Genomic DNA, 20269 nt, shown 5'->3' on the forward strand with positions numbered 1-20269 from the left:
CATTAAAGGGATTTTCCAGGACTTTAATACTGATATCCTATTCTTAACACAGAAAATATCAGATCATTGGGGAACAGAACCGGCACGACCGCTGATCGGCAGATCGATGGTGCGGAGGTACAGCTCCATGTAGTGGCTGAAAGTGGTACTGCAAGTCCTTTCCCATTCACTGCAGTAAGTGACAGTCACTACAGGACATACAAAGCTGTGGCGCCTTCAATCAGCAGATCGTTGTAGGGGCACCCAATGTATGATACTTATCACTTCTCCTAAAGTCTCAGAAAACCCGTTTAAGGCCAAAACACAAGCCACTTAATGATTTTCAATGTTTTCATTTTGGAAACAGGAGTGTTGTATATGCGTTGCCCGTGTAGCCATAAGTCGGCAGCGGTGCTGCATACTGTAGCATCACAGATGTGCCATTTGATGAATAACTTCATGATTTCTGTTTCTATGTCCTGTGTTCATGAAGAAAACAGAATAGGTCAATTATTTTGCAGGGAAGGCAGATTTCATATCATAAACAAGTGAAGGCCTTGATTAGCTGCAGATCGCCCTACGTGGTCAGAGACAGACATTTGATGAAAGATCGGATACAAGTGGAGTTTCCAGCATCTTCATGTAATAAGTATACTGCATTGTGCATGATTCTGGGCAGCAGGAGGGCCGACATCACCACATTATGGGGCAGTCTAGTTTAGCAAATCCTGGTTCTTTTCGTAGTTGCCAGTACATGTTGTTCGTCATCCACGTGTCATCAGTGCATTTTCTGTGGATAGAGACACACTTGTCAGTAACACAGTACAATAAGAAATCATTCCTATTCTTTACAAAAATAGGAGAGAGAGAAAGCGTCTTAGAGTATGCTGCACACAATACAATGTCCTAATCAACAGCATTTTAGGAAGAAACATCATAAATTGTCAGATGCCGGCAGCACATTTCTGGGTCCTTCAGAAAGGGTCTTAACAGGATATCCAAGCCAAGAGAAGTCGCCAGCACTTGCCGCTCTAACAATCTTCAATGTTTAATGTTAGAATTATATATCCACATTGCGGAGTCTGAATGTCGACCATTATTTATGAGGATGAGATCATGGACAAGTATAAGGCGATGCGTTTCTGACCTCCATGGTCCATGGTCAAAGTCTGTGTAATAAAACAAGTGTGGAACAAATCTAATCCCATCATTGGACACATTACTATTCTAAGTCCGTGTATAATTAAAGAAGAACAATAAATCACAACAGACAAAGAAAATGAAAAATATATATACAGCTCTGGCAAAAATTAAGAGACCACCACATCAAATCCCTGTCATGGGCAGCCCAATCTCCAGACCTGAACCCCATTGAAAACCTCTGGAATGTAATCAAGAGAATGATGGATAGTCACAAGCCATCAAACAAAGAAGAACTGCTTACATTTTTGCACCAGAAGCAGTGTGAAAATACAAAATGTGTTGCTTGGAAATTCGTGTGTGTGTGTGTGTGTGTGTGTGTGTGTGTGTGTGTGTGTGTGTGTGTGTGTGTGTGTGTGTGTGTGTGTGTGTGTGTGTGTGTGTGTGTGTGTGTGTGCATATACACAATCATGAATGGAGAACTGAATCTGATCAGCGATTTAGACTTATTTGGGTGGGAGGAATTAAACAGTAACATCCAAAAGACTTCTGATTAGTGCACGTCTTCAACGTCCACCATGACGTGGTCTGTTAACCCCTTCAATGTCAAGTTGGAAAGATCTCCAAAATGAACCATATTGAAAGGCTTGTCTACATTGGAAAGGATAACAGGCTCCAGATTAATGGAATCCCTAATATGTTTCTGCATCCTTATTTTTAACTTTCTAGATGTGAAACTTACAAGATAAATGATACAAATTGCAATGAACTCCATAAATAATACATGTAGTGTCACAATTAATCACTGCATTGATTGTTGAGGCTGTCAAACAGCTGCGGCGACTCGTCCATATTTTTTGAGCGCGGACACTTAGCACACGAGAGTGCTCCATAACACCTTATCTGAGCACAATCGCACATCACTACTGCTGACCTGTCATTGGTTACAATAAATTTGTAGATTAGACTCCACCTTTGCCTATTACTAGTTAAACCCTGACCTCATATCCCTCTATAACAGCTATGTAACCTGAAACGCTAAAGCTTATGAGTCCTTCATCTTTCTTGATTTTTGTTTTTTTTTTCTCATGGGGTTTTTAATTGCACAGTAAAAGTTATGTTTTAACATTTTTTCATTGGTTTTGGAGCCCCGTCCTCATGGACCCTTCTTCCATTTCTGACCTGGATACCAGCCTGGTGTGCTCCTACACTCCTGGTACCACACCCTGCCCAAACGACGTCTACCAGGGTCCCTATGTGAATTCACATGCTCTTGACACTGAATTGCCTTCACTGAAAGGTGAGCCCATTACCATTTTATTCTCCTTCCCTACATATGCTTTCTTTAACAGTAATACAAGTATGTTGATGCATACTGTGGCCTCAGGGGTCCTGTGATATATTCAATATTTAGTATTAAAAGCAATCAGTCAGCTGTTTTTTTCCCTATATAATCTGAGAGCAGCATAATGTAGGGGCAGAGACCCTGATTCTAGTGATGTAATACTTACTGAGCTGCTTGTTGCAGTTTTGATAAAATCCCTGTTTTCTCTGCTGTAGATGTAGCAGTTGTCAGTATTAACCCACCCACACTCCTGAATAGCAGCTTCCTGTGTACACAGGACATTTCAATCAGTGGTGGCTGGGGGGTTACACGGATTAGCTGGACTCTCTGGCACGTGACCCCCTAGTGGTCTAATAATAATCTCCTAGGGATAAAACAATGATTATATTGAAACTACAGCAAGCTGCTAAGCAAGTATCACATTCCTGGAATCAGGCTCTCTTCCCCTACATTATCCTACTCTCAGATTAAGGGCTCATACTCATCTGCAAGAAAAACGGACGAGTGCAATGCGAAAAAAATCAGATTGTACTCTGACCATTGTCAATCTACGAGTCCCTGCTTATCTGCAATTTTTTTCTCAGTTCATTGGCTCTGAACTCCGATTACCTTTCTGACGGCACTGTGAACTTTCTCACATTTGCGGTCATGTTAGTGAGGTGAAAGAAGTTCATTGAATATGAACTTAGCTTGCCTTTTTCCTATCACCGTGAGGCACTGGGCTGCACAATCATGCGCAGCTCATTGTCTCTGCATCATGCCGACGTACAGCGCGCCAAGTAGATGTAGCAGAGCTAGAGTTGGCTATGGACAAATGGATTATTATCTTCACATGGGGACAGGTGAGGATTATGTTGCTTTTATTTTTTTTACAGGGGACATGGGCTTCAATGGAATGGGAGTAAAGGTGAGTGTTTTTTTACTTTTAATTCAATAAAGGAGTCTGTCATTATTTACTATAAAGGACTTCATTCGGGTTGTTTTTTATTTACAGCATAAATAGGGTGTTAGTAATGGGCGAGTCTTATAGACGTTTTTCCATTACTAACCCCTGGGCTTGATGTCAGCTATCAATATAAAGCCGACATCAACCCTCTTCCCCCGCCCCCATCTATCACCCTATTTGCCAACATACCAGGGCAAGTGGGAAGAGTGAGGCTAAGCTCCAGATTTGTTTCATCTTATGGAAGCGCCTTTTCTGGGGCAGCTGAGACCTGATGTTTTCAGTCTGGGAAGGGGCCAATATCCATGGACCCTTCCTAGCCTATTAACATCTCGGAAGCCAACTGAACTGTCATCAGGTGGAAAGTGGTCATATTTTGTTCTCACCATCCGTAAAAAATCCAATCTTTATTGTGACATCAAGTCAACAGCAGGACAAATAGGGAGAACGTGTGCTTCCAACAGACGACGGCCGTTTCGCGCTACGGCGCTTCCACGGGTCTTGATGGTGAGAGAGGGAGGGAGGGCCTCTTTAACAGGAACCGCAATGAGGCTACCGCCCATCCTCTAACGTCATCAGCATGTTAGAAATACCTACTTATCAGATAAAAACTTTAAAAACATTTCTAAATAGAAAATACAAATGAACATAACGAGCAAACATAACATCACACAACTTAGGCAGAGAAACCTCACAGGAACACAGACATATTCTGTCCTCTCATTTAAACCTGTTGGTCCCGTAACGTCTTCGTGCAAAATCCATCGGCCTTCCTTCTAAGTAGGAGCTTATTATGATCGCCCCCTTGCTGTGGTAAGACAACCTTCTCTAAACCGGCAAACCGCATCAGTGCCACATTACCTCCATGGCATGACCGCATGTGGTTAACAAGACGAGGAACTCCCTTGCCAGAACCAATGGAATTAAAGTGTTCCCTAAACCTTACAAAAAGGAGACGGATAGTCTTCCCTATATAATAAAAGCCGCAGGGACAAAACAAAACATGTACCACATGCGTGGTTCTGCATGATATAAAATCACAGACCTTATGTTGAATGGGACCAATATTAATAACCTTGTCTGTTATATGATAAGTTTAAAAATTACAATGGCCAGTTGGCCACATCTGAAATTACCTTTTGGAATGTCTGCTCTTAGCCAATTCTCCTGCTCATTTTTGACACTACTGCGTACCAACAGATCTTTTAGATTTTTTCCACGGCGGCAGGCAAACAAAGGACCTCTACTACTAAGCTCTAATAAATCGGGATCTTTTTCCAGAATGTGCCAGCTTTTCCTAATCGCTGATCTGATGTAACTGTCCATTGGACCGAATTTGAAACAGAATGTAAACCTTTTCTCCAAAGTCTCCTCTTTTACTCTTCCTCCCCCTTGATTCTCAACTTTAAAGGGAACCTGTCAACCCCCGAGTCGTTTCAAACTAAAAGAGCCACCTTGTGCAGCAGTAATGCTGCATTCTGACAAGGTGGCTCTTTTAGTTCTGGGTGCTGTAACTAGAGAAATAATCAGTTTTTTAATTTGTCAGAAATACCTGGTCTCCAGTCAAGGAGGCCGGCCTTTCCCCCCTGCTTCAGACGCCACACAGCCGTCACTCAAATCTTCTTGGCGCCGAGCGCCGCCTCCTCCTCACCGCTGTTTTGAAAATAGCCGGCGCCTGCGCTCTTTTCCCCTGCCTGGTGCAGGCGCAGTGAGCGCTGCCCGTCTTTCCTCATATGCAGTCTCGGTGACTGCGCCTGCGCGGCCGCCCTGCTTGTGAATCCCAGCCCCGCAATGTGAATAAATCATAAGTCACTGCGGGGCTGGGATTCACAAGCAGGGCGGCCGCACAGGCGCAGTCACCGAGACTGCATATGAGGAGAGAGGATGGGCAGCGCTCACTGCGCCTGCACCAGGCAGGAAAAAAAAAAAAAGAGCGCAGGCGCCAGCTATTTTCAAAACAGCGGTGAGGAAGCGGCGCCAAGAAGATTTGAGAGACGCCTGTGTGGAGTCTGCTGCAGGGGGGAAACGCCTGCCTCCTTGACTGAGGACCAGGTATTTCTGACAAATTACAAAACAGAATATTTCTCTAGTTACAGCACCCAAAACCAAAAGAGCCACCTTGTCAGAGTGCAGCATTACTGCTGCACAAGGTGGCTCTTTTAGTTTGAAACGACCGGGGGGGGGGGGAAGGGGGTGACAGGTTCCCTTTAAATGCTTCAGCCTTAGCTAGGGTGTCATCCAATGCAGGACGCGGATACCCCCGATCTTCAAATCTATTATACAACTCCTGAGATTGTCTATAAAACCATCTTGACTACTATTAATTCTTTTGACCCTTAAAAATTGGCTGAAGGGGAGAGAAACACCCGTTTGAATGGTCCCGTCTTCCACCCACAATCTGACATCTAAAAACTCCAAACTCAAACCCCCAAGCACAGACGTGAAATTCATATTCATGGTGTTGGACCGTCCCAGGTGCTCAACAAAGAGCTGAAAAGTTTCCCAGTCCCCGTCCCACACCATGAATACGTCGTCCACGAACCTGATGTACAATTTTATATGTTTAAAAAAGGGTTACTGTATGCATAAATATATCTTTCTTTGAAAACTGCCAGAAATAGGTTAGCCAGGGTACAAGCGACAGGGGTACCCATGGCAGTCCCTTCTATCTGTAAGAACCATGAGGAGGCAAACCTAAAAGCATTGTGTGTCAAAATGAACTGTAAACCATCACATATGAAGCCTACTGTTTTTCTATCCGTATTGGTATGAGCAAGAACTTCTCTAACCGCTTCAACACCCAGCCGCTGAGGGATGCGGGTATACAGGCTCTCTATGTCAATGGAAGTCAAAGAGAAACCCTCATGCCACGTAAAGCACTTCATAACTTGCAGAAATTTTTTTGTATTGCGTACGTACAAGGGGATATCGGGAAGCAACGGATGCAATAGCCAATCCAAGTAACGCGACAAAGATTCTGTAAGCGAACCCACCCCCGACACAATGGGTCGGCCAGGTGGCTCAATCAAAAACTTGTGGACTTTAGGAACATGATACCAATACATTTTTTTTCGGAAAATCTGGAAGCAGTTTCTCCGCTTGTTTTCTAGATAAAACACCCCCTTCCACATAAGACCTCAGTAACGAACGTAATTCATTTTTGTATTTAGTTGTGGGGTCTGCCCTCAATTTCAGATAAGTTTCAGTCCTAGATAACTGCCTATGAGCCTCCAACATGTAATAATCTTTTGATAAAAAGGACGGAGTTACCCCCTTTATCCGCAGCTCGAACAACAGTATCAGACCAACCCCTAATGTCCATTAACGCACGTTTCTCAAGCATGTCAAATTAGATGGTAATTTTCGATAAATCAGAGTTTCGACATCATTAATGACTTGTTTTTCAAAGACATCTATAAGATTACCTGGAGATGCTCTGGGCACATACGTAGATTTCACTCCCCCTGTAACTCTCCAGCCAACTGATTATATCTTTCGGCCTTCCAAAAAAAGTGAGGTCGATTGGCCTTAGTAATCTTTATTTTATCACTATATAATATGGTGCAGTTGAGTTGCTTAGATTTGAGCATACTCTTGGCCTCCATAAATATTTTTTTGTCTCCTCTAAACCTCCAAATTAGGAGAGATTTGGACTTGTCCTTCAGCTTTGAGAGGTCCTTGGCATCTACTTGGCTCCTGACTCATGTCATGGTGACAATAATTCAGCAGCTTCATGGTAAACATGCATGGAGGAGCGCCAAGGGATGCAGGTCGTGGGTTCCTGCCTGCCTGGTGGACACAGAAAAGAGGAAGAAATCTATTCCATAAGTGTTTCTGAAGTGTGTTTCTAGGAATTCACAAGGGTATATCCCCTTGGTACATTCAGACCACCCCACAAGTCTGATGTTACACCTACGAAGGTGGTTTTCCACATCCTCAATTTTATTTTTTGGGGTTGCAGAGTCGCCTTGGAGGAGTGACCACACCCTAAAGATCAGATACACAACTCTCTATTCCCACTGTCTTCTGTCTTAAATTTTGACCGTGACCACATAGGCCAAAGTGCTCCTGTAGCATAGATTTTTTTTTCACTGAGGTCGAGCAACAGTCAGTTATGGCTTTAAGAACATCCTTTATAGTAGGATTGTACTCAGACACGGCTGCCAAGGCACTAGGCTCCGAAGGAGCTAATTCAGGATCATCCGGGAATTGTGATTTTGTCCAATTTACAGAACTGTGCCACACATACTGCTTCAGGTTGCTCTCAGTCCTATTTTGCTTTATTTGTGACATGACTTCTAGACCAAGTATCGCCCAGTATAGCATTACAATGTGAAGAGACGAACAGGATAGCACGATGAAGCTTAGATATGCTCACAGTATGGGTGGGCTAGTACAGTCACAACATGGATCGTACTGTGGACCAACAGTAAATTGTCCACAGCTCACAGCTGTTTGCTAGATTTTTTCTGGTTTACTGACAATCGATAGAGTAGAAAATATAGATGATCTCCGGCATGATTAATGCAGTAGTGCAGCTATAAAAAGCCAACCAAGCGTACTGTAATGGCAATTTTGTGCTGTCTGTTATATAAAACAGAATGGCGACACCAATTCAGGGTAAGATGGGGTCAGAGAGACAGAAGGATGATAAGATAGTAGAGTCCTACATGGATCTGTGCAGAGATCTCCAGTCTGGTAGCTTCACAAGGCCTCAGCTCTTACGAGCAGTCCAGAGCAGGTATCCTGGCCAAAATGACACAAGGCCCAGAAGACAGTATATATATTTCCTCTGCTGGGGTCCAACTGGATTATGAGGAGACAGATGGATTCTTCATTCAGAGCAGCCATGCTGTTGTTCAGGCACTAGCCACTAAACGCTTCACACGGACGGCTGCAAATGAAAAGTGGGCCAAATTGCCCAAGTGTTCCCCAAGGCCCATGGGCCAAAATGTGGTACACAAGGTGCGGCATGATGCGATAGACCATGGATGGTTCTAAATTGTATTGACCCAATGTAAGCTTTTTAAAGTCGCTCCTCACATCTCAGTGGCTTGGCAAAGTTCTTGGATTTCCTTTGAACCACTCGCGATCCTTACGAACCACTGTATATAAGAAACATCCCACAAGCCCTACTATTATGGGGATGATCCAATGTTATTCACTTCACCTGTTGGTGGTCTTGTTTATTTTATATATATATATATATATATATATATATATATATATATATATATAATATTATAATATTGTGGCTGATCGTGAATATAAACATTTTAGAGCATATAGATCAGAGCAGTCTAAAGCAGACAGTGGTTAAAAAAAGGCATCCAGATACACGGCAAACTACTAATGTGGATTTACATTGAAAAAGAAACGAGCAAGGAACAGATCTTCACCTGAAGAACCGAGGCTGGTGCTCCAGATTGTTCTCTTCCAAAACTCTTCTCCTCTCCCTCTGCAGCTGTTCTATCCTCTGTTTTTGTGCTTCTGCTCCCTCCACGTTCCCTTCTTCAAGCAATCTGTCAGAAAAGAGCCACACATATATTATTAGCAACGGAGACAAATGTACCCTTGAGATCATCACTTCGTTGTGCCATTACATGACGTAATTCAATTTAAAATTATTTTCAACATAAAATCATAATTTTTTCAGATGTCCTCCAAGACAGGTCAGACTGATTTCAGGGCAGAATAATTAGAATGTGCGTAAGCTGTCTGCAAACAATTCCTTAAATAGCATAACACTTCTCCCTAGACTACCCTTGCCTCCTCACACTTATTGGGCATTGACCTTCCCGTTACTTTAGTCAATATCCTATATGTATAGCATCTGATAAAAAAAATCTGGTGCACATGTATGAAAACTCTGCAATACAATGAGAATTGATCCAAACTAGTTTTATTGATTACCTTGGAAATTTACGTCTTGCGCAAATTTTTATATCCATGCCACAAATTACTCTATAAAATCTGTTTTACATGTGTGGGTGTAATCTCCTGTGAAAATGCACAGGCAAAGGATAGGATACATCAAAGCAATTTTTCCAGAATTCTTGTGTAAATTGCTTTGGAAAAAAAAAAGGGAAAAAAAACCTTGCGGAACTTGGATTTGCCAAAATTTTTGTGCAACTTAAATTTGCACATAAATGTTGCGGCTTTTGCCATTTTCTCACTATATTCTCCTAGCTCTGACAAAATGGCCACAACTGGAGCAGGATGAGGGTGCAGCTGGGGCGACGAGCTGTGGGGTTCCCGACCCCAGAAATCCCACTCCAGTCAGGTTGTGCCTAATGATTCACGAGTGTCTGACATCCCTCATCAAGACCGAGGAGAAAATTACCAGTCTTGATGAATAGGGGCCAAAGAGATTAATCTTTTCACTGTAGGAGCTGTGCTAGCGTTAGGACACTTTAATCAGCATAAGCTTTTCTGCCCTAGGCATGTAGAGTCTGATACTGCAGTCGTAATTACATTTAAAGGGGATGTACCCCATTATTGTAAAATAACATTAACTTCACCTGTTATGTAGCCAAATTTCCTACCATTATCTTATTAAATATACATTTGGTAGTTTATACAGTTACAGATAGAAGTATAACTGCAGGATCAGACCACCTACAAGGATTGTTTGAGTTTGCAGCTATAGAGACACAAAGCTTTGCATGTGACCTGTGGACTAAAATTATATAAGATTTTTAACTATATCAATATTTGTTTCATTTTTTTAATTTTACATGCACGAGAACAATAAAAAAATAAAAGTAGCAAACGTACATAGCAGATCATGTATAATGCCCCATGTAAAAGAAGCAGATTTTAGGGACAGACTTGTCCTATTAACCAAAACAGCACAAAATATATTGTGTCATTTGGCTAATTCAGTGACCAGAGAATACAGCGGCGGACTCAGATATGAATCTACTGTAGTGTTTTTATGAGAGGGGTGTTTCCGTCTTCACTATATTAAAGGTCACACAAGCCAATAAAGCACACGTATGTAACGTTACCTTTGGTCTGGTCTAAGCCTGGTGTCAGTAGAAGGTAACAGCGGCTTTGTCTTTGGTTCTAACTCATTTAACCGTAGTGCAAACTTTGTAAACCCATAGTACAACTCATATTCCTTAGGCATTGGGTCTGGAAAAAAGGAAAATAAACAGCAGATACTGTGTAAGTATAAAGCTAAACCACAAATATCACAAAAAAAAAAAAGAAAACACAACTACAAATCTAAAACCGCATAATTACGTGTATAGGAAGGAGGAATGTGTAGGTCAGTCAGGATGGTCATCTTTGACCAGGAAGGAAGTGTCGTTATCTCATGTCACTAAGCCTTTCGATCAGGGGTCTCAAACTCAGCTGGGTAGAATGGGCCGCATATGGAAAAAATATTGAATTTGGGCGGCCGCATTCTTTAAAGGACAAAGTGACATTTTTAGCGATACCTTTTTTTTTTTTTTTTTTATTTTAGAGCTAGGGTCGTTATGGTGGTGATAACAAATGTGCGCACATTGTAGTTATGTCCCCATATCCAGGTCCTCATATTGTAGTCATGACCTCATCCAGGTTCTCATATTCTAGTCATGTCCCCATATTATAGTCATGTCCCCATCCAGGTCCTCATATTGTATTTATGTCCCCATACTGTAGTTATGTTCCTATCCAGGTTCTAATATTGTAGTAATGTCCCCATATCCAGGTCCCCATAATTGTAGTTATGTCCCCATCCAGGTCCCCATATTGTAGATATATCCTCATTGAGGCCCCCATACTGTAGTCATGTCTCCATATTGTAGTCATGTTCCGATACGCAGGTCCCTATATTGTAGTTATGTCCCCATCCAGATCCTGATATTGTAGTTACGTCCCTATATTTAAGAGGAGGAAAAAAGAAAAAACAAATGTGGTCGATTCTGTACCAATATCCCCTAAACCAGGCAGGGAGCGCCAAGGAGTCTACAGTGCCTGCGGGCCACATGAAGCAGCCTCAGGGACTGCATGTGGCCCCTGTGTTTGAGACCCCTGCCCTAGAGGATTGTCAGCAGCTCAGACAAAACAGTCACAATTTTAAGGTGCGGTTCCATGAAACGGGCCACTAACCATGGGTCTTATAGATTTATAGCCACACCCAAATGTTGGTGTGTTTTTTTTTTTTTTGTTTTTTTTTTGGGGTGGAGTGTTCCTGTCCTGTAGCAGGGATTAAATATCCTGAATTTCGCAGTGTAACTGTAGGTACAATGTTGATTATGATGAGACTCACTGGCCAAAATGAATACTGAAAGATTTTATTTTTTATATCTAGATATTTATATGGAAAAAAAAATAATCAAGAATCTGTGAAAAAACCCTTTAACATGCATTTTTTAAAACAATAAGTCATTTTCTGACAATACAATGCCTTTAGGACACTTCTATCGACTTACTAGTCCGCCAGATGCAGATTGGTGAAGAAGGTGACCCGTAGAACAGGCTCTCATGCCATTTCCCAAAGAGCCGATATACAACTTTACCGTTCCTGTCCGTCACCGATCCTTCAATTTCATGCACATTTGGATTCCAATACTTTGCCTACAGGTGAACATAAAGTGCCTTTTTATTTGACAAACTTAAAACTACAATAAACAGTGTAGCTGCCACAAATTAAAACACCTGTGTGACCAATATATGTATAAAACCAAGAGAATTGCTAATTTCGTGCCAAACATGTTTAGTAGATTTTAGGATAGCGCAAACTCAGCAAACCCAATTTTTTGGTCCATATACTTTGGCCAGGTGATGTATGTGAACAACTTCTGCTAGAAGGTAATTATACCGATCTACGGCACCACAAACAAGAACTCATTATGTCCCATTATCCAGTATGCCAGGACGCACGTTGCAGCAGCTTACCTTTACAAATGTGACTTTGCAGTGACAGTTGTTATTTTTGGTGTTGATTATGATTTCTCCATAATGTTCTATCCACCTCTGGCCACTGAGAATGTTGTGAATACAGGAAGTCACCTTGTTCCACTCATAATGGTCCCCGTATCTTGAATTACAGAAAATATAAGTCAAAAGGGAGCTTCGCCTCTTGTATATTTATGGTATATCCAGAATATATGCCAAAATCGTATAGTAGATGTGGGTCTACCAATGGGGCCACATCTTTTTCAAGAACAGGGCTCTGATGTGAACGTCCGAGCAGAAAGGTTGTTGGAATTCCCATTTATTTCATGGGAATTCTGACCATCTCTCCACTGACTGCAGCATTCGATGGGACCTTGTTCCCGAAATAGATGTGGGTCTACACCTACTGTACATTTATGGCATATTCCGTGGGAATACCACTGTAAATAATTAAAAACCATTAGGTTTTTATTCATTCATTACGGCTTTCACGTTAGAATTCTGTCATAAAAACTTGGAAAAGTTGCAAAATTTAAGCACAACTTGGAGTTGAACCTAAATTTAGCAATTTTTGGTGTTTTCACGCCAGTTTCTCCTAGCTTCGACAAAATGTGTGGAGCTGGAGCAGGAAGGGTTGCGGCAATGGCGGGATGTTTCAGCTGGTCTAATTCATGACGAGCTGTGATATTCCCTACGCCACAAAGCTTACTCCAGTCAGGCACTAGAGTGACATTTCTGGTGTAGCGCATACAAGTCATTCGTCAGACGCACCAGATTAATCAAAAAACGTGCATCTCTTCATGAATCAAGAGCATCTGACCCCAGTATGCTTTCTCATTCAGCTAAAAAAAAGCAATTCTTAGGAAATGTTACTAGATCTATCTAGTATTAAATCAATGTTTTATTGCAACTTGTAAAAACAAATACAATTCCTGCTTATTATGCGGTAATATACAGTTAGGTCCATATATATTTGGACAGAGACAACATTTTTCTCATTTTGGTTATAGACATTACCACAATTTAATTTTAAACAAAACAATTCAGATGCAGTTGAAGTTCAGACTTTTAGCTTTCATTTGAGGATATCCATATTAAAATTGGATGAAGAGTTTAGGAGTTTCAGCTCCTTAACCTGTGCCACCCTGTTTTTTAAAGGGACCAAAAGTAATTGGACAATTGACTCCAAGGCTATTTCATGGACAGGTGTGGGCAATCCCTTCATTATGTCATTCTCAACTAAGCAGATAAAAGGCCTGGAGTTGATTTGAGGTGTGGTGCTTGCATTTGGAAGGTTTTCCTATGAAGTAAACATGCGGTCAAAAGTGCTCTCCATGAAGGTGAAACAAGCCATCCTTAAGCTGTGAAAACAGAGAAAAAACCCATCCGAGAAATTGCTACAATATTAGGCGTGGCAAAATGTACAGTTTGGTGCATCCTGAGAAGGAAAGAAAGCACTGGTGAACTCATCAATGCAAAAAGACCTGGGCGCCCACGGAAGACAACAGTGGTGGGTGATCGCAGAATAATCTCCATGGTGAAGAGAAACCCCTTCACAACAGCCAACCAAGTGACCAACACTCTCCCGGAGGTCGGTGTATCAATATCCAAATCTACCATAAAGAGAAGACTGCATGAAAGTAAATACAGAGGGTTCACTGCACGGTGCAAGCCACTCATAAGAATCAAGAATAAAAAGGCTAGACTGGACTTTGCTAAAAAAACATCTAAAAAAGCCAGCACAGTTCTGGAAGAACATTCTTTGGACAGATGAAACCATGATCAACCTCTACCAGAATGATGGAAAGAGAAAAGTATGGCGAAGGCATGGTACAGCTCATGATCGAAAGCATACCACATCATCTGTAAAACACGGCGGAGGCAGTGTGATGGCTTGGGCATGCATGGCTGCCAGTGGCACTGGGTCACTAGTGGTTATTGATGATGTGACACAGGAATGAATTCTGAGGTATTCAGAGCCATACTGTGTGCTCAGATCCAGCCAAATGCAGCAAAACTGATTGGTCGTCGTTTCATACTACAGATGGACAATGACCCAAAACATGAAGCCAAAGCAACCCAGGAGTTTACTAAAGCAAAGAAGTGGAATATTCTTGAATGGCCAAGTCAGTCACCTGATCTCAACCCAATTGAGCATGCATTTCACTTGTTAAAGACTAAACTTCAGACAGAAAGGCCCACAAACAAACAGCAACTGAAAACCACCGCAGTGAAGGCCTGGCAGAGCATCAAAAAGGAGGAAACACAGCGTCTGGTGATGTCCATGAGTTCAAGACTTCAGGCAGTCATTGCCAACAAAGGGTTTTCAACCAAGTACTAGAAATGAACATTTTATTTACAATTATTTAATCTGTCCAATTACTTTTGGTCCCTTTAAAAACAGGGTGGCACATATTAAGGAGCTGAAACTCCTAAACCCTTCATCCAATTTTAATGTGGATACCCTCAAATGAAAGCTGAAAGTCTGAACTTCAACTGCATCTGAATCGTTTTGTTTAGAATTCATTGTGGTATTGTCTATAACCAAAATGAGAAAAATGTTGTCTCTGTCCAAATATATATGGACCTAACTGTAACTTTCTATATTATTTCTCTGTGTGACACAGACTTGCCTTGGTAGAATCAAATGTGTTGTCCCAACTGGGACAATTTCCATAGATTTACCCCAAAATTTATTTTTCCATCGTATATCTGAAATATAAAAGAAAAATGTATTTGATAGAGAACGGGAAAAATAGATGAATATAATTATTTTTCATGCAGACAGAATTCATCGTATGAAGACGTTTTAGACATTACTTTAGATCATTACCCAACATAGTTCCTTATAATGAGATGTACATTTACAAGAAGACCATAGTCTACCTAGAATAAATATATTTTTTATCTTGTACTCGGCATCTGTTCACATTTTATAAATATTGTCTATTCTAGGCGACCGTACCACTAGAGGGCAGAGTAAACCGCGTGTAACGAGTCTTCATTGTAACAACCAGCTACGGGTATAGATTTTACTTCAACAGAAAGCAGAGTTAGAAAAGTTTACATATAAAGTAAAACTTTGTACACACCACAAACAAAATAATGGCACTAATATTATTCAAGATAATTATTCATAAATTGTGCTTTACTCCCCCTCACCCATCCAGCATTGAGCCCTGGTCACTGCTCCCAATGTATTTTCTTGCTTCCAGTGCAGCAGCAAGTAACGGAGCTCAGTGACTGTCAGAGTTGACTACTCAAGCTGCGGAACTCACTGATTGGCTGCAGCGCTGTCAACGTAACATCAGCACCGCTGTCAATAAACAATCAATGAGCTCAGCGGATAGTGGAGTCGTCTTGGGCAGAGACGCTGAGCTCCGTTACTAGCTGCTGCACGGTTGGCGTGATGTCACCACTGCAAACAATAAAAGACCCTGGGACAGGGCTGTGGGGTCATTAAGCCAAACTTCCGACTCAGACTCCTCAATTTCCATGACTCTGACCGTGACGCCACCAAAATGGGCTCTGCCTTAGACTCCGACTCTACAGCCCTAAAAGGCCTGTGGAGTCGGTAAGCCAAACCTCCGACTCCTCAATTTCCACGACACAGACTCCGACTCCAACAAAATGGGCTCCGACTCCACAGCCCTGCCCTGGGAGCAGCAGGGATGACGGCGCTGGACTGGGGACGGTGTGCACAAGACTGTTTGTTTTTTTAATAAACTGCAGCCAGGGGAAAGGGGTTTTTCAAAACCAGAAAGCCTCATTAACACAGTGTTTCTTATCTTTCCTATTTACTTTAATATTGTTAATATCTGGTCTGTTCCTTGGAGAAAGGATAAAGAATAACCGTAAAACTTTACAAAAAAAACAGCAATTCTTTGAGTTTTCCTTTGTCTTCGTGTCCTGGGGAGACAAGGACAGAGGTGTAGAGAGGGCAGAGAATTGGTATAACAGTGAGCTACGCATGGTTTCTAAATAGGGCATAGTGGAAAACAAAACTTTTCCGGTGAAGCTCAGCTTCTTCTAGATACCAACATCCATAAAGTTCAGATATGTGTTGGAGGATCTGTAGAAGAGCCCCACCACAGATATCTAGAGGTCTCATGTGAAGAATATATTGTGCAGCGCATTTCTTCCCATCAAAGGGAGAAACACCATGATGGACTCCAGGCAGCCTGACTACAGGTCAGTGTGGTAAGTTGGGACCTTTTGTTGCCCGCCATGTCAACATAACCAAAGGGCAAAAAGAAGTAACTAGGAATGTATTTGAAATCCAAGTATCGATCCCTGTTGTGGAGGCGTTGCATATGATAGAGGGACACAATGTTCCTGGCTGGAGGACATATACTATCTGGTAAATGTACCGATGATGATTGAGCAATGTATTCCTATAATACACTGCTATTGTATCTCGCTGCTAATGTGCATTCAAAATCCCATTTACAATCATCATTTGCTCATAAAATCCCATTTGGAGTTTTCATTTCCAAACACATTAGACAGTATACGCCACTTGGAGAACATCCGGCATCCCAAGATGATACCTGACCCATTAAAAGCTGCCAGTAATATCAGCCAAACATGACATATCGCTGTAATTTACAACAGCAATTTATCTTGTCTCAACATGTTCTGTTTAGCCATAGGAAAGATGAATCCAGAACTGCTATGTATTTAGATGACTAAATTCTACTGTTTCTATTATTGGTCACATTTTACTTGTGGTTTATTTTGGCAACAGAAGTCAGAAAAGCCATTTGGTGAATGTGAATAATAGAGAAGGAATGATGTTTTACAGCACTGAAGCTTCAACCCTGTGTGGATGTTATACCAAACCTATACAATATTTTTTCAGCGGTCTTTTCCCTTCCATGCCATGTGGATAAAGGGATGTAAAAAAAATGGAAGGAACAAAGTTACTAAAAACTAAGAGGGTACTGCTGACTTGTAAAGTGGTGGAATATTTCAAGAAGAACAGGTTTCATAGTTTTTTGTTTTTACATTTTAGAGGGGTTGTCCATTATTTTGATATTGATGGCCTATACAGAGGAGTCGGCCTACAGAGCTAGTACACTATGGCTCAATACACTGTGTAGTGGCTGTTCTAGGGTACTGCAGCTCAGCTCCTACAAAGGGGTTTGAATTTTTGTGAACCCTTCAGAATTATCCATATTTTTGCACAAATTCGACCTAAAACTATAAAAGATTTTCACACAAGTCCTTAAAGAAACCAAATCAAACAAATGAGTGAAAAATATTAGACTGTCATTTTCTTTTGAGGAAAATGATTCAATATCACATCTGAGTGGCAAAAGTATGTGAACCCTTGCATCCAATATCAGATGTGACTCCTTTATACAAAAATAACTACAATTAAATATTTCCAGTAATTGTGAATTAGTCCCAAAAAAGCCCAAAACAAGTTACTACACCATTGTGTTTCAGATATAGTATGAGATTTTTATGCAGCTATACAGTGTTTCTTTCTACATACAAAACACTTCACATTTAAACCAAAAAGTTCTATTTTCACCTCATCTTTCCAAAAAGCACTGTTCCAATTGCCTTCTAGTTTGTCCATGTGATCTTTAGCAAACTGCAGATTGGCAGCAATGTTTTTAGGAGATCAGTGACTTCCTCCTTGCAATCCTGCCATGCATACAAATGTTGTTTAGTGTCCTCCAGTTGGTGGACTCATTCATGAACATTAGCCAATGTGAGACAGGCCTTTAATTGCTTAGAGGTTACCTTGGGTGTCTTTGTGATCTCAAGGACTATTACATGCCTTGCTCTTGGAGTGATCTTTATTGGTTGATCAGTCATGGGGAGAATAATAATAGTCTCACATTTACTCCATTTGTACACTGTTTGACTGTGGATTGGTGGAGTCAACAAACTGGCAATCCCTGCATGTGTTGCAGCTGTGGAACACGGTGACTGGACCATAGTATTCAAGCACACCGAAGATACCCTACTAGTACACTCACGTGCTTGGGTAACACCTTATCGGAGCATACTCACTCATCACTAATCCCTAACAATCTGATATTGATGACCTATCCCAAGGATGTCGGTGAGGTGTGAGTGAATGAAATGGACAGAACTTTATCTGGAACTAAGGCCCCGATCCATCAAGACTGGTGTTGGTCTTGACAAGGACGTGCCAAGACACGCATGCCTGTTAATGAATCAGGCATGTCTTAAAAGTGATATTTGCCTGATCACAAATATCACGGACTGGAGTAATATTTCTAGTGAAAGTTACACCACAGGTTCTCAGGAATTAAACGAACTCTGGTGTCACACCCCCTCATCCCGCTCCACTCATTCTGGCAGTCGGGCAAAACTAGCATGAAAACACCAAAAACAGAAACATTTTGCAATTTTTCAAAACGATTCCACCAGAATTAGGGTCAGTGTGACTGAGATTTCTCATAAACTGGCAAGTGACTAAGTTCAAGGTCTACCACCAACGCTAATTTATAGCACATTGCCTTAAAAACTTTTACCTGAATTGCAAGTTATTTCCTATCCATAGGATGGGGAATCCCAAGAATAGGTGCTTCAAAGCCACAAGAATGCTGCACTGAGTGGAGACACAAATGCTCAACCTACCCTCCATTCACTCTCTATAGGACTGCTGGACATATCCAAGCACTGTGCTCATCTATTCCTAGAAGTCCTATTGACAGTGAATAGAGTGGAGGTCAAGTAGGCGCACATCTGCACTCTTCAAACCTGAACTCTGTAGAGTCTTGTTCTCACGATTACACAGCCCCTTCTTCACAAAATTCTTCCTCATCATATACCGTATTTTTCGGACTATAAGACGCACCCCAAATTTGGGGTGAAAATTGCAGAAAAAAAGATTTTTTATAAGATTGGGGTCCGTCTTATTGTCTGAATTTAAGATATCTTACCTGAGGGCAGGCGGTGGCAGAGCAGGGTCACAGGAGGCATGGTGTCAGCAGAGGTGCGGTGATGCAGAGGCGCGGTGGGTGGTATGGCGTGCACCTGAGCAGGGTCCCTTCCTGCTTAGGTGGGCGACGCCATGGCCTGGTGTCCATTTGGGGGGTTGCTGCAGTGCTGTGGCGGCGGCAGATGTGCGGTCACTTCCTCAGGTGAGGTGACGCCACGGCCCGGTATCCAAGGTGAGCAGCAGAGCTGTGTTAACCAGTTTCTCGGTGGCGGCACCATCTTCCTGAGGCTACGGGTGAGCAGATTGAGTACTCTGCGTCCCAGGGCTTCAGAAAAATGGCCACGGGAGGCCGCGCTTGCGCAGATGGAGATCGCGGCGGCCATTTTCCTGAAGCAGAGATCTCAATCTGCTAACTCGGCTTCAGGAAAGTGGCCGCCGCGATCTCAATCTGCGCATGCGCGGTCTCCCATGGCCATTTTCCTAAAGCCCTAGGAAGCAGAAAACTCAATCTGCGCACGCGCGGCCTCAGGAAGATGGCCGCCGCCACCGAGAAAGCCGTGATTCACCCAGCTCTGATGCTCGCCTTGGATACCGGGCCGCGGCATCACCTCACCTGTGGAAGGGACCCTGCTCACGCCATACCGCTCACCGCGCCTCATCATCCCCACACCTCTGCAGCCGCCACACTGCCGGTAAGCCTGCATTCCAACTATAAGACGAACCCCCCATTTTCCTCACAATTTTTTTTGGGGGAAAAGTGCGTCTTATAGTCCGAAAAATATTATTTTTTTTAAGCAAAGGAATTCTTGGAATAAATTCATTACATTTTTCCACACCAGTTTATTATCTGATTATTTTGAGGAAACACTTCTAACAATACCTCTGCATCCATAGGTTAAATATTTACCTTGATATAATACAAAATTGTCAGATTCAGCATGACAGGCAGATACGGGCGGGTGATGACTCACCTGAGAAGAAAAAAACATTCATTCATTCTTTTCCACTCCATAAATAGAAATGGTTTATATATTTTCCAGCTATCCAT

At 42.0% G+C, this 20269-nt stretch overlaps 1 protein-coding gene across 1 annotated transcript in view; it reads right to left on the bottom strand.

Moving 5' to 3' along the window:
* Positions 1–338: 338 nt before the first annotated feature.
* The window catches only part of OSBPL3 (oxysterol binding protein like 3), a 172776-nt gene continuing 152845 nt past the window's right edge, over positions 339–20269 (bottom strand). Inside the window, exons 17-23 of the mRNA XM_077268789.1 lie at positions 20129–20192; positions 14930–15008; positions 12297–12438; positions 11831–11975; positions 10418–10544; positions 8807–8929; positions 339–769 (exon numbers count right to left, since the gene is read on the bottom strand). Coding sequence (XP_077124904.1) covers positions 673–769; positions 8807–8929; positions 10418–10544; positions 11831–11975; positions 12297–12438; positions 14930–15008; positions 20129–20192 — 777 coding nt within the window. The 3' untranslated portion in view covers positions 339–672. The remainder of the gene's footprint in view (positions 770–8806; positions 8930–10417; positions 10545–11830; positions 11976–12296; positions 12439–14929; positions 15009–20128; positions 20193–20269) is intronic.

The sequence above is a fragment of the Ranitomeya variabilis genome, chromosome 6 (assembly GCF_051348905.1).
Source record: "Ranitomeya variabilis isolate aRanVar5 chromosome 6, aRanVar5.hap1, whole genome shotgun sequence".
NCBI classification, from domain to species: domain Eukaryota; kingdom Metazoa; phylum Chordata; class Amphibia; order Anura; family Dendrobatidae; genus Ranitomeya; species Ranitomeya variabilis.